We start from the raw sequence: 15,127 nt of genomic DNA, 5'->3' as shown, positions 1-15,127 counted from the left end.
TGCCATCATCTGAAGCAAGAAGTGGTAACGAGGTGGAATTCAACCCTCTATATGCTTCAGAGGTTGGAGGAGCAGCAAAAGGACATTCAAGCCTATACAATTGAGCACGATATAGGAGGTGGAATGCACCTGTCTCAAGCGCAGTGGAGAATGATTTCAACGTTGTGCAAGGTTCTGATGCCCTTTGAACTTGCCACACGTGAAGTCAGTTCAGACACTGCCAGCCTGAGTCAGGTCATTCCCCTCATCAGGCTTTTGCAGAAGAAGCTGGAGACATTGAAGGAGGAGCTAACACGGAGCGATTCCGCTAGGCATGTGGGACTTGTGGATGGAGCCCTTAATTCGCTTAACAAGGATTCACGGGTGGTCAATCTGTTGAAATCAGAGCACTACATTTTGGCCACCATGCTCGATCCTAGATTTAAAGCCTACCTTGGATCTCTCTTTCCGGCAGACACAAGTCTGCTGGGGTTGAAAGACCTGCTGGTGAGAAAATTGTCAAGTCAAGCGGAACGCGACCTGTCAACATCTCCTCCTTCACATTCTCCCGCAACTGGGGGTGCGAGGAAAAGGCTCAGAATTCCGAGCCCACCCGCTGGCGGTGATGCAGGGCAGTCTGGAGCGACTGCTGATGCTGACATCTGGTCCGGACTGAAGGACCTGACAACGATTACGGACATGTCGTCTACTGTCACTGCATATGATTCTCTCAACATTGAAAGAATGGTGGAGGATTATATGAGTGACCGCATCCAAGTAGGCACGTCACACAGTCCGTACTTATACTGGCAGGAAAAAGAGGCAATTTGGAGGCCCTTGCACAAACTGGCTTTATTCTACCTAAGTTGCCCTCCCACAAGTGTGTACTCCGAAAGAGTGTTTAGTGCCGCCGCTCACCTTGTCAGCAATCGGCGTACGAGGTTACATCCAGAAAATGTGGAGAAGATGATGTTCATTAAAATGAATTATAATCAATTCCTCCGCGGAGACATTGACCAGCAGCAATTGCCTCCACAAAGTACACAGGGAGCTGAGATGGTGGATTCCAGTGGGGACGAATTGATAATCTGTGAGGAGGGGGATGTACACGGTGATATATCGGAGGATGATGATGAGGTGGACATCTTGCCTCTGTAGAGCCAGTTTGTGCAAGGAGAGATTAATTGCTTCTTTTTTGGGGGGGGTCCAAACCAACCCGTCATATCAGTCACAGTCGTGTGGCAGACCCTGTCACTGAAATGATGGGTTGGTTAAAGTGTGCATGTCCTGTTTTGTTTATACAACATAAGGGTGGGTGGGAGGGCCCAAGGACAATTCCATCTTGCACCTCTTTTTTCTTTTCTTTTTCTTTGCGTCATGTGCTGTTTGGGGAGGGTTTTTTGGAAGGGCCATCCTGCGTGACACTGCAGTGCCACTCCTAGATGGGCCCGGTGTTTGTGTCGGCCACTAGGGTCGCTTATCTTACTCACACAGTCAGCTACCTCATTGCGCCTCTTTTTTTCTTTGCGTCATGTGCTGTTTGGGGAGGGTTTTTTGGAAGGGACATCCTGCGTGACACTGCAGTGCCACTCCTAGATGGGCCCGGTGTTTGTGTCGGCCACTAGGGTCGCTTATCTTACTCACACAGTCAGCTACCTCATTGCGCCTCTTTTTTTCTTTGCGTCATGTGCTGTTTGGGGAGGGTTTTTTGGAAGGGACATCCTGCGTGACACTGCAGTGCCACTCCTAGATGGGCCCGGTGTTTGTGTCGGCCACTAGGGTCGCTTATCTTACTCACACAGCTACCTCATTGCGCCTCTTTTTTTCTTTGCGTCATGTGCTGTTTGGGGAGGGTTTTTTGGAAGGGACATCCTGCGTGACACTGCAGTGCCACTCCTAGATGGGCCCGGTGTTTGTGTCGGCCACTAGGGTCGCTTATCTTACTCACACAGCGACCTCGGTGCAAATTTTAGGACTAAAAATAATATTGTGAGGTGTGAGGTATTCAGAATAGACTGAAAATGAGTGGAAATTATGGTTTTTGAGGTTAATAATACTTTGGGATCAAAATGACCCCCAAATTCTATGATTTAAGCTGTTTTTTAGGGTTTTTTGAAAAAAACACCCGAATCCAAAACACACCCGAATCCGACAAAAAAAATTCGGTGAGGTTTTGCCAAAACGCGGTCGAACCCAAAACACGGCCGCGGAACCGAACCCAAAACCAAAACACAAAACCCGAAAAATTTCCGGCGCTCATCTCTAGCAATAAGGTTCAGGGGGGCTCGGTGCTTATACCATTACTCAGCTGAAGCGGCTCTGTGATAGTGGTAGAGCCGCTGCGCCTCCTGTGATGGTGGTAGAGCCGCTGCACCTCCTGTGATGGTGGTAGAGCCGCTGCGCCTCCTGTGATGGTGGTAGAGCCGCTGCGCCTCCTGTGATGGTGGTAGAGCCGCTGCGCCTCCTGTGATAGTGGTAGAGCCGCTGCGCCTCCTGTGATGGTGGTAGAGCCGCTGCGCCTCCTGTGATAGTGGTAGAGCCGCTGTGCCTCCTGTGATAGTGGTAGAGCCGCTGCGCCTCCTGTGATAGTGGTAGAGCCGCTGCGCCTCCTGTGATAGTGGTAGAGCCGCTGCGCCTCCTGTGATAGTGGTAGAGCCGCTGCGCCTCCTGTGATAGTGGTAGAGCCACTGTGCCTCCTGTGATGGTGGTAGAGCCGCTGCGCCTCCTGTGATAGTGGTAGAGCCGCTGCGCCTCCTGTGATAGTGGTAGAGCCGCTGCGCCTCCTGTGATGGTGGTAGAGCCGCTGCGCCTCCTGTGATAGTGGTAGAGCCGCTGCGCCTCCTGTGATAGTGGTAGAGCCACTGTGCCTCCTGTGATGGTGGTAGAGCCGCTGCGCCTCCTGTGATAGTGGTAGAGCCGCTGCGCCTCCTGTGATAGTGGTAGAGCTGCCATCGCCTGCAGGACGCATTTCATTTACTGGCTGATACATATTTATTTTATTTATTAGCAGTTTCTTACATAGCGCAGCATATTCCGTTACACTTTACAATTAGAACAACAGTAATAGAACAAAACTGGGTAAAAACAGACAGACATAGAGGTAGGAGGGCCCTGCTCGCAAGCTTACACTCTCATTACATAGAACTGTTCTTGTCATTGCAGGTGTTCATTTTCGCCTTGTCTTTATCTTACGTCACCAAAAACGTGGCCTTCTCCTACGCTCGGAGTATGATCACGCAGATCGAAAGAAGGTTCAACATTCCCTCCTCGCTTGTTGGGGTGATTGACAGCAGCTTTGACATTGGTAAGGTATATACTGGGATTATTACTGATTACAGCAGTGGTTGGGTTTATGGACCCCTGAATGGTAACAGTACTCGGGGTGCCCCTGATAGATAGTCTAGCCAACTTCTTACTGGGCTATAAAAAGGGCTGTCTGCTCCCCCTGAGTGCCCCACCAGGGTGATAGAGAGGAGACCCCTGAAGAACACCTGTCTCATTCACCAACAAGCAATAGCCCCTCGCTGGCTTATGGAACATGATTTTAGAGGAAACTATTTTGACCGCAGTAACTTGACATTTTTGGATAGAGCTCACCCTACCTATACACACCTACAGAGGTAGAATCCAGACAAAATAGGCCACTCCCACACCCTTCTAAAGTCAACCCCTGGACCAAGTAAACACACCCACTGCGCACCCAACCATGAGCACTTTTTGTAAAAGTTTTCATATCAATGCAAGACCCTCTGTCCCCGAAACAGGACCTGGGGGTATGGCTCATGGCTTTGCCAAATTATCCATAATTAGGTTGTAATCAGCACAGTCTGGTTCACAGATACATAACATGCTGCTTCAGTAATGGTGCCGTGATGATATACTGTACAGGATGAAAGACACAGAGATTGGCTTTAGTAACATGTACGGATGTTCTAAGAGCAATAGGGAACAAGGATCCTTCAATGGCAACTATATAATAAATCCTCACTGGTTACATTTATAGCTCACTCAGTATAATCCTTTGTTATAGGAAATATATTGGTGATCACCTTTGTCAGTTACTTTGGTGCAAAGCTACATCGTCCCCGAATGATAAGTATCGGTTGTGTGGTCATGTTCCTGGGGGGCTGCATAACTGTGTTACCCCATTTCATCATGAAGCGGTAAGACTGGCAATACATCATGATTCACATTTATTTCTGTATAAGAGCTGTTATATTGTATCGCCGTTACAGCTCAGATCAGCTTTGTCCTTCCCATCAGATGCGGCCAGGCAGCGCCGATACCTCTCATATGGAATGATGTAATCAAATGTATTCCTGAGTACAGCGTCCATACATCAATAGCGCAAATCCCCAATTCCCCAAAGTCTTCCAGTGATTGGCAAAATATGTACAACATATTAAAAATCAATGCCTTGCTGATTCCAATCATTTTTGGGTCAGAATCGGTGAATCAAGATTGTCCAACATATTGGATTTTGCCGATCATTGGCAGAGCAGAGAAATGGTGAGAGAGAGAGAGAGAGAGAGAGAGAGAGAGAGAGAGGGATGTTACGAGAGGACATGCAGATGTTACATTTATAGCAGCTGAATATGTAGAATATGTACTTATAAAATAAAGAAAATGCATATAAGGCCTGATTGTGAGTCGGACGCAGCGACAATGTTGGACGCAGTGGAGCGGTATTTTATCTGCACATACGTCTGAGTTACACCGCACTTGAGTTCCTTTTGTGTTTTTACAGAGCGCAGTACAGCATGCACAGAGGCAAGGTATAAAACTATATTTACATTTCCCCATACCAAACTGACCTAGTTCTTCTGCCATTTGCTGGAGGGGAGGACCCAGTGGGATGTCTGGGGACAGTGGTGACCCGTTTCACATCATTGCTCTCCCACGGTCTGCGCTCTCAAACAGTGAAGATGGAAGGCTGGTCTACTCTTCTGGAAATCTGGGAGAACCGCATAACTCCGGTAGTAGGCAGCATGCCCTACATTAGGCATTCCAAAAGTAGACAGCATACCCTATACTAGGCATTCCGGTAGTAGGTAGCATGCCCTATACTTGACATTCCGGAAGTAGACAGCATACCCTATACTAGGCATTCTGGAAGTAGATAGCATGCCCTATACTAGACATGCCGGAAGTAGACAGCATACCCTATACTAGGCATTCCAGTAGTAGGCAGCATGACCTACACTAGACATTCCGGTACTAGGCAGCATGCCCTATACTAGGCACTCCAAAAGTAGACAGCATGCCCTATACTAGGCATTCTGGTAGTAGGCAGCATGACCTACACTAGGCATTCCGGTAGTAGGCAGCATGCCCTACACTAGGCATTCTGGTAGTAGGCAGAATGCCCTATACTAGGCACTCCAAAAGTAAACAGCATGCCCTATACTAGACATTACGGTAGTAGGCAGCATGACCTACACTAGACATTCCTGTAGTAGGCAGCATGCCCTACACTAGGCATTCCGGTAGTATGTAGCATGTCCTATACTAGGCATTCCGGTAGTTGGCAGCATGACCTACACTAGGCATTCCGGTAGTAGGCAGCATGCCCTACACTAGGCATTCCGGTAGTAGGCAGCATGCCCTATACTAGGAACTCCAAAAGTAGACAGCATGCCCTATACTAGGCATTCCGGTAGTAGGCAGCATGACCTACACTAGGCATTCCGGTAGTGGGCAGCATGCCCTACACTAGGCATTCTGGTAGTAGGCAGCATGCCCCTTACTAGGCACTCCAAAAGTAGACAGCATGCCCTATACTAGACATTACGGTAGTAGGCAGCATGACCTACACTAGACATTCCTGTAGTAGGCAGCATGCCCTACACTAGGCATTCCGGTAGTATGTAGCATGTCCTATACTAGGCATTCCGAAAGTAGACAGCATGCCCTATACGAGGCATTCTGGAAGTAGGTAGTATGCCCTATACTAGACATTCCGGAAGTAGGTAGCATACCCTATACTAGACATTCCGGAAGTAGGTAGCATGCCCTATACTAGACATTCCGGTAGCAAGCAGTATGCCCTACACTAGGCATTCCGGTAGTAGGCAGCATTCCCAATACTGGTCATTCCGGTAGTAGGCAGCATGCACTATACTAGACATTCCGGTAGTAGGTAGCATGCCCTATACTAGACATTCCAGTAGTAGGCAGCATGCCCTATACTAGTCATTACGGTAGTAGGCAGCATACACTATACTAGACATTCCAGCAGTAGGCAGCATGCCCTATACTAGTCATTCCAGTAGTAGGCAGCATGCCCTACACTAAGCATTCCGGTAGTAGGTAGCATTCCCTATACTAATCATTCCGGTAGTAGGCAGCATGCCCTACACTAGGCATTCCGGTAGTAGGCAGCATGCCCTACACTAGGCATTCCGGTAGTAGGTAGCATGCCCTATACTAATCATTCCGGCAGTAGGCAGCATGCCCTATACTAGACATTCCGGAAGTAGGTAGCATGCCCTATACTAGACATTCCGGAAGTAGGTAGCATGCCCTATACTAGTCATTCCGGTAGTAGGAAGCATGCACTATACTAGTCATTCCGGTAGTAGGCAGCATGCCCTATACTAGACATTCCGGAAGTAGGTAGCATGCCCTATACTAGACATTCCGGAAGTAGGTAGCATGCCCTATACTAGTCATTCCGGTAGTAGGCAGCATGCCCTATACTTGTCATTCCGGTAGTAGGCAGCATGCACTATACTAGACATTCTGGTAGCAAGCAGTATGCCCTACACTAGGCATTCCGGTAGTAGGCAGCATGCCCAATACTAGTCATTCCAGTAGTATGCAGCATACACTATACTAGTCATTCCGATAGTAGGCAGCATGCACTATACTAGACATTCCGGTATTAGGCAGCATGCCCTATACTAGTCATTCCGGTACTAGGCAGCTTGCCCTATACTAGGCATTCCGGTAGTAGGCAGCATGCCCTATACTAGACATTGCAGGAGTAGGCAGCATGTCCTATACTAGTCATTCCGGTAGTAGGCAGCATGCACTATACTAGACATTCCGGTAGTAGGCAGCATGCCCTATACTAGTCATTCCGGTAGTAGGCAGCTTGCCCTATACTAGGCATTCCGGTAGTAGGCAGCATGCCCTATACTAGACATTGCAGGAGTAGGCAGCATGCCCTATACTATTCATTCCGGTAGTAGGCAGCATGCCCTATGCTAGTCATTCCGGTAGTATGCAGCATGCCCTATACTAGTCATTCCGGTAGTAGGCTGCTTGCCCTATACTAGGCATTCCGGTAGTAGGCAGCTTGCCCTATACTAGGCATTCCGGTAGTAGGCAGCTTGCCCTATACTAGGCATTCCGGTAGTAGGCAGCTTGCCCTATACTAGGCATTCCGGTAATAGGCAGCATGCCCTATAATAGTCATTCTGGTAGTACGCAGCATGCCCTATGCTAGACATTCCGGTAGTAGGCAGCATCTTGCCACATACTAGTAATTCTGGTAGTAGGTAGCATGCCCTATACTAGGCATTCCGGTAGTAGGCAGCACGCCCTATACTAGAAATTCCGGTAGTAGGCAGCATGCCCTATACTACGCATTCCAGTAGTAGGTAGCATGCCCTATACTAGGCATTCCGGTAGTAAGTAGCATGCCGTCTACTAGGCATTCCGGTAGTAGGCAGCATGCCCTATATTAGGCATTCCGGTATTAGGCAGCATGCCCTTAGACTAGACATTCCAATATTAGGCAGCATGCCCCTATAATAGGCATTCCGGTAGTAGGCAGCATGCCCCTATAATAGGCATTCCGGTAGTAGGCAGCATGCCCTATACTAGGCATTCCGGTAGTAGGCAGCATGCCCTATACTAGACATTCCGGTAGTAGGCAGCATGCCCTATACTAGACATTCCGGTAGTAGGCAGCTTGCCCTATACTAGGCATTCCGGTAATAGGCAGCATGCCCTATAATAGTCATTCTGGTAGTACGCAGCATGCCCTATGCTAGACATTCCGGTAGTAGGCAGCATCTTGCCACATACTAGTAATTCTGGTAGTAGGTAGCATGCCCTATACTAGGCATTCCGGTAGTAGGCAGCACGCCCTATACTAGAAATTCCGGTAGTAGGCAGCATGCCCTATACTACGCATTCCAGTAGTAGGTAGCATGCCCTATACTAGGCATTCCGGTAGTAAGTAGCATGCCGTCTACTAGGCATTCCGGTAGTAGGCAGCATGCCCTATATTAGGCATTCCGGTATTAGGCAGCATGCCCTTAGACTAGACATTCCAATATTAGGCAGCATGCCCCTATAATAGGCATTCCGGTAGTAGGCAGCATGCCCCTATAATAGGCATTCCGGTAGTAGGCAGCATGCCCTATACTAGGCATTCCGGTAGTAGGCAGCATGCCCTATACTAGACATTCCGGTAGTAGGCAGCATGCCCTATACTAGACATTCCGGTAGTAGGCAGCATGCCCTATAATAGGCATTCCGGTAGTAGGCAGCATGCCCTATACTAGACATTCCGGTAGTAGGCAGCATGCCCTATACTAGACATTCCGGTAGTAGGCAGCATGCCCTATACTAGGCATTCCGGTAGTAGGCAGCATGCCCTATACTAGACATTCCGGTAGTAGGCAGCATGCCCTATACTAGACATTCCGGTAGTAGGCAGCATGCCCTATACTAGACATTCCGGTAGTAGGCAGCATGCCCTATACTAGACATTCCGGTAGTAGGCAGCAGGGCCGTAACTACGTGTGTGCCAGGTGTGCCTGGCACACAGCACAGTTGCCCTGAGGGCGCAACGGCCAGCGGCATGTAATGAATCAAATTGACTTATTACATGCCGCCTCTGCTGTGTGCCGCGCTGGAGAGGAGAGAGTAGCGCTGGGCAGCGGTGAAGGAGGAGGAGGGAGGGGGAATGGAGCCGCAGCAGCGCTATGTAATTGGTAGTAGCGCTGCTGCAGCTGTCCCCTCTCATTCAGCATTGGCTGCCCGCTGCTGAGAATGCTGGGATGAGGGAACCGCATCCCAGCATTCACAGCAGCGCCGGGCACCCTATACGGAAGGAGAGGGGCTTGCTGCAGCAGCGCTACTACCAATTACATAGCGCTGCTGCGGCTACAGTCCCCCTCCCTCCTCCTCCTTCACCGCTGCCTGCACCGAGGGATCTGCCAGCACGAGGAGCCTGACTGCCAGCGGGGAGATGGTAAGTATCTCTCTCTCTCTCTTTGTCTATATGCCGCAATGTGTAAAAAGGAGGACACCATCTGCCGTAATGTGTAAAAATGGGGACTGGCTGCCGCAATGTGTAAAAAGGGGGACACCGTCTGCCGTAATGTGTAAAAAGGGGGACTGGCTGCCGCAATGTGTAAAAAGGGGGATGCTGTCTGCCGTAATGTGTAAAAAGGGGGACACCGTCTGCCGTAATGTGTAAAAAGGGGGACTGGCTGCTGCAATGTGTAAAAAAGGGGACGTTGTCTGCTGTAATGTGTAAAAAGGGGACGCTGTCTGCCGTAATGTGTAAAAAAGGGGGACGCTGTCTGCCGTAATGTGTAAAAAAAGGGGACGCTGTCTGCCGTAATTTGTAAAAAGGGGGATGCTGTCTGCCGTAATGTGTAAAAAAGGGGACGCTGTCTGACGTAATTTGTAAAAAGGGAAACACTGTCTGCTGTAATGTGTAAAAGGGTCTCTATCTGGTGTAGTGGCGCTACTGTGCAGCGTAATTTGAATAATGGAGACTACTGTGCACCGTAGTATGAATTGGTATTATTTTGTGGCAACGCCCTTTCCCCATGAAGCCACGCCCCTATATATTTTTCACATGCCTACGGCGCGCACTTCCCCTATCTTACATGTGGGGGGGGGGGGGCGCCAATGTCGTTTCTTGCACACAGCGCTAAAATGCCTACTTACGGCTCTGGTAGGCAGCATGCCCTATACTAGGCATTCAAGTAGAAGGTAGTATGCCCTATGCTAGGCATTCCAGTAGTAGGCAGCATGTCCTATACTAGGCATTCTGGTAGTATTCTGCATGCCCTATACTAGGCATTCCGGTAGAAGGCAGCATGCCCAATAATAGGCATTCCGGTAGTAGGCAGCATGCCCTATACTAGGCATTCTGGTAGTAGGCAGCATGCCCTATACTAGGCATTCCAGTAGTAGGCAGCATGCCTTATACTAGTCATTCTAGTAGTAGGCAGCATGCCCTATACTAGACTTTCCGGAAGTAGGTAGCATGCCCTATACTAGACATTCCGGAAGGGGTAGCATGCCCTATACTAGTCATTCCGGTAGTAGGCAGCATGCACTATACTAGGCATTCCAGTAGTAGGCAGCATGCCCTACACTAGGTATTCCGGTAGTAGGCAGCATGCCCTATACTAGGCATTCTGTTAGTAGGCAACATGCCTTACACTAGGCATTCCAGTAGTAGGCAGCATGCACTATACTAGTTATTCTGTTAGTAGGCAGCAGGCCCTATACTAGACATTCCGGTATTAGGCAGCATGCCCTATACTAGGCATTCCAGTAGTAGGCAGCATGCCTTATACTAGGCATTCCAGTAGTAGGCAGCATGTCCTATATTAGGCATTCCGGTAGTAGGCAGCATGCACTATACTAGTTATTCTGTTAGTAGGCAGCAGGCCCTATACTAGACATTCCGGTATTAGGCAGCATGCCCTATACTAGGCATTCCAGTAGTAGGCAGCATGCCTTATACTAGGCATTCCAGTAGTAGGCAGCATGTCCTATATTAGGCATTCTGGTAGAAGGCTGCATGCCCTATACTAGGTGTTCCGGTAGTAGGCTGCAGGCCCTATACTAGACATTCCGGTAGTAGGCAGCATGCCCTATACTAGGCATTCCAGTAGTAGGCAGCATGCCTTATACTAGGCATTCCAGTAGTAGGCAGCAAGCCCTATATTAGGCATTCCGGTAGTAGGCAGCAAGCCCTACACTAGGCATTCCGGTAGTAGGCAGCATGCCCTATACTAGGTATTCCAGTAGTAGGCATCATGTTCTATACTAGGCATTCCGGTAGTAGGCAGCATGCCCTACACTAGACATTCTGGTAGTTGGCAGCGCGCCCTACACTAGGCATTCCGGTAGTAGGTAGCATACCCTATACTAGACATTCCGGTAGTAGGCAGCATGCCCTATACTAGGCATTCCAGTAGTAGGCAGCATGCCTTATACTAGGCATTCCAGTAGTAGGCAGCATGCCCTATATTAGGCATTCTGGTAGAAGGCTGCATGCCCTATACTAGGTGTTCCGGTAGTAGGCTACATGCCCTATACTAGACATTCCAGTAGTAGGCAGCATGCCCTATACTAGGCATTCCAGTAGTAGGCTGCATGCCTTATACTAGGCATTCCAGTAGTAGGCAGCATGTCCTATATTAGGCATTCCGGTAGTAGGCAGCACGCCCTAAACTAGGCATTCCGATAGTAGGCAGCAAGCCCTACACTAGGCATTCCGGTAGTAGGCAGCATGCCCTAAACTAGGCATTCCGGTAGTAGGCAACAAGCCCGACACTAGGCAATCTGGTAGTAGGCAGCATGCCCTAAACTAGGCATTCCCGTAGAAGGCAGCATGCCCTAAACTAGACATTCTCGTAGTAGGCAGCACGCCCGACACTAGGCAATTTGGTAGTAGGTAGCATGCCCTATACTAAGCATTCCGGTAGTAGGCATCATGACCTATACTAGACATTCTGGTAGTTGGCAGCATGCCCTATACTAGACATTCCTGTAGTAGGCAGCATGCCCTATACTAGGCAATCTGGTAGTAGGCAGCATGCCCTATACTAGACATTCTGGTAGTAGGCAGGATGCCCTATACTAGGCATTCTGTTAGTAGGTCTCATGCCCTATACTAGGCATTCCGGTAGTAGGTGTCATGCCCTATGCTAGGCATTCCGGTAGTAGGCAGCATGTCCTATACTAGTCTTTCCGGTAGTAGGCAGCATTCCCTATACTAGGCATTCCGGTAGTAGGCAACATGCCCTATACTAGGCTTTCCAGTAGGAGGCAACATGCCCTATACTATGCATTCCGGTAGTAGGCAGCATGCCCTATACTAGGCTTTCCAGTAGTAGGTCTCATGCCCTATACTAGGCATTCCGGTAGTAGGCAGCATGCCCTATACTAGGCTTTCCGGTAGTAGGTCTCATGCCCTATACTAGGCATTCCGGTAGTAGGCAGCACACCCTATACTAGGCATTCTGTTATTAGGCAGCATGCGCTATACTAGGCATTCCGGTAGTAGGCAGCATGGCATATACTAGACATTCTAATAGTTGGCAGCATGTCCTATACTAGGCATTCTGGTAGTAGGCAGCATGTCCTATACTAGGCATTCTGGTAGTAGGCAATATGCCCTATAGTAGGCATTCCGGTAGTAGGCAGTATGCCCTATACTAGACATTCCGGTAGTAGGCAGCATGCCCTATACAAGACTTTCCGGTAGTAGGTAGCATGCCCTATACTAGACATTCCGGTAGTAGGCAGCATGCCCTATACTAGGCATTCCGGTAGTAGGTCTCATGCCCTATACTAGACATTCCGGTAGTAGGTAGCATGCCCTATACTAGTCATTCCGGTAGTAGGTAGCATGCCCTATACTAGTCATTCCGGTAGTAGGCAGCATGCCCTATACTAGAGATTCTGGTAGTAGGCAGGATGCCCTATACTAGGCATTCCGGTAGTAGGTGTCATGCCCTATACTAGGCATTCCGGTAGTAGGCAGCATGTCCTATACTAGTCTTTCCGGTAGTAGGCAGCATTCCCTATACTAGGCATTCCGGTAGTAGGCAACATGCCCTATACTAGGCTTTCCAGTAGTAGGCAACATGCCCTATACTATGCATTCCGGTAGTAGGCAGCATGCCCTATACTTGGCTTTCCAGTAGTAGGTCTCATGCCCTATACTAGGCATTCCGGTAGTAGGCAGCATGCCCTATACTAGGCTTTCCGGTAGTAGGTCTCATGCCCTATACTAGGCATTCCGGTAGTAGGCAGCACACCCTATACTAGGCATTCCGGTAGTAGGCAGCATGGCATATACTAGACATTCTAATAGTTGGCAGCATGTCCTATACTAGGCATTCTGGTAGTAGGCAGTATGCCCTATAGTAGGCATTCCGGTAGTAGGTAGCATGCCCTATACTAGACATTCCGGTAGTAGGCAGCATGCCCTATACTAGGCATTCCGGTAGTAGGTCTCATGCCCTATACTAGACATTCCGGTAGTAGGTAGCATGCCCTATACTAGACATTCCGGTAGTAGGTAGCATGCCCTATACTAGTCATTCCGGTAGTAGGTAGCATGCCCTATACTAGGCATTCTGGTAGTAGGTAGCATTCCCTATACTAGTCATTCCGGTAGTAGGTAGCATGCCCTATACTAGGCATTCTGGTAGTAGGTAGCATAACCTATACTAGGCATTCTGGTAGTAGGAAGCATGCCCTATACTAGACATTCTGTTAGTAGGCAGCATGCCCTATACTAGGCATTCCGGTAGTAGGCAGCATGGCATATACTAGACATTCTAATAGTTGGCAGCATGTCCTATACTAGGCATTCTGGTAGTAGGCAGTATGCCCTATAGTAGGCATTCCGGTAGTAGGCAGTATGCCCTATACTAGACAGTCCGGTAGTAGGCAGCATGCCCTATACAAGACTTTCCGGTAGTAGGTAGCATGCCCTATACTAGACATTCCGGTAGTAGGCAGCATGCCCTATACTAGGCATTCCGGTAGTAGGTCTCATGCCCTATACTAAACATTCCGGTAGTAGGTAGCATGCCCTATACTAGTCATTCCGGTAGTAGGTAGCATGTCCTATACTAGGCATTCTGGTAGTAGGTAGCATGCCCTATACTAGTCATTCCGGTAGTAGGCAGCATGCCCTATACTAGGCATTCCGGTAGTAGGCAGCATAACCTATACTAGGCATTCTGGTAGTAGGTAGCATGCCCTATACTAGACATTCCGGTAGTAGGTAGCATGCCCTATACTAGACATTCCTGTAGTAGGTAGCATGCCCTATACTAGGCATTCCGGTAGTAGGCAGCATGCCCTATACTAGGCATTCCGGTAGTAGGCAGCATAACCTATACTAGGCATTCTGGTAGTAGGTAGCATGCCCTATACTATGCATTCTTGTAGTAGGTAGCATGCCCTATACTAGACATTCCGGTAGTAGGTAGCATGCCCCATACTAGGCATTCCGGTAGTAGGTAGCATGGTCTATACTAGACATTCCTGTAGTAGGTAGCATGCCCTATACTAGACATTCCTGTAGTAGGTAGCATGCCCTATACTAGGCATTCTGGTAGTAGGTAGCAAGCCCTATACTAGGCATTCCGGTAGTAGGTAGCATGCCCTATACTATGCATTCTGGTAGTAGGTAGCATGCCCTATACTAGACATTCTGGTAGTAGGTAGCATGCCCTATACTAGGCATTCCGGTAGTAGGTAGCATGCCCTATACTAGACATTCCTGTAGTAGGTAGCATGCCCTATACTAGGCATTCTGGTAGTAGGCAGCATGCCCTATACTAGGCATTCCGGTAGTAGGCAGCATAACCTATATTAGGCATTCTGGTAGTAGGTAGCATGCCCTATACTAGGCATTCCAGTAGTAGGTAGCTTGCCCTATACTAGACATTCCTGTAGTAGGTAGCATGCTCTATACTAGGCATTCCGGTATTAGGCAGCATAACCTATACTAGGCATTCTGGTAGTAGGTAGCATGCCCTATACTATGCATTCTGGTAGTAGGTAGCATGCCCTATACTAGACATTCCGGTAGTAGGTAGCATGACCTATACTAGACATTCCGGTAGTAGGTAGCATGACCTATACTATACATTCAGTTAGTAGTTGCAAAGGGGTTGTTGGCTTGGAGAGAGCCATCTCCTGCAGTAACTGGACCTGGTACATGGATGTGTTGGTGTGACGGTGGGTTGTGATTGAATAGGCGCAGCATCCATCCATGTACTTCCACCTGTCTCACCTATTACCGAGGAACTAAAGAACACTCAATCTGTTGAATACTGCGGGTGACAAAAGGAGTTAATTGGGAGGTAAAACAATGAGTATACGTAACAAGAAATGTATTATCATTGAGCAATGCCTATTG

General features: G+C 48.7%; 1 protein-coding gene across 1 annotated transcript in view; it reads left to right on the top strand.

Moving 5' to 3' along the window:
- Positions 1 to 15,127, top strand: part of LOC134933875 (solute carrier organic anion transporter family member 1A2-like) — a 133,429-nt gene that overhangs the window by 14,903 nt on the left and 103,399 nt on the right. The window contains 2 exon segments of the mRNA XM_063929414.1: positions 3,142 to 3,283; positions 4,010 to 4,142. Coding sequence (XP_063785484.1) covers positions 3,142 to 3,283; positions 4,010 to 4,142 — 275 coding nt within the window.

The sequence above is a fragment of the Pseudophryne corroboree genome, chromosome 6, assembly GCF_028390025.1.
Source record: "Pseudophryne corroboree isolate aPseCor3 chromosome 6, aPseCor3.hap2, whole genome shotgun sequence".
Lineage (NCBI taxonomy): Eukaryota > Metazoa > Chordata > Amphibia > Anura > Myobatrachidae > Pseudophryne > Pseudophryne corroboree.
The sequence above is the reverse complement of the archived record's forward strand: the minus strand, read 5'-3'. Positions and strand labels throughout refer to the sequence as shown.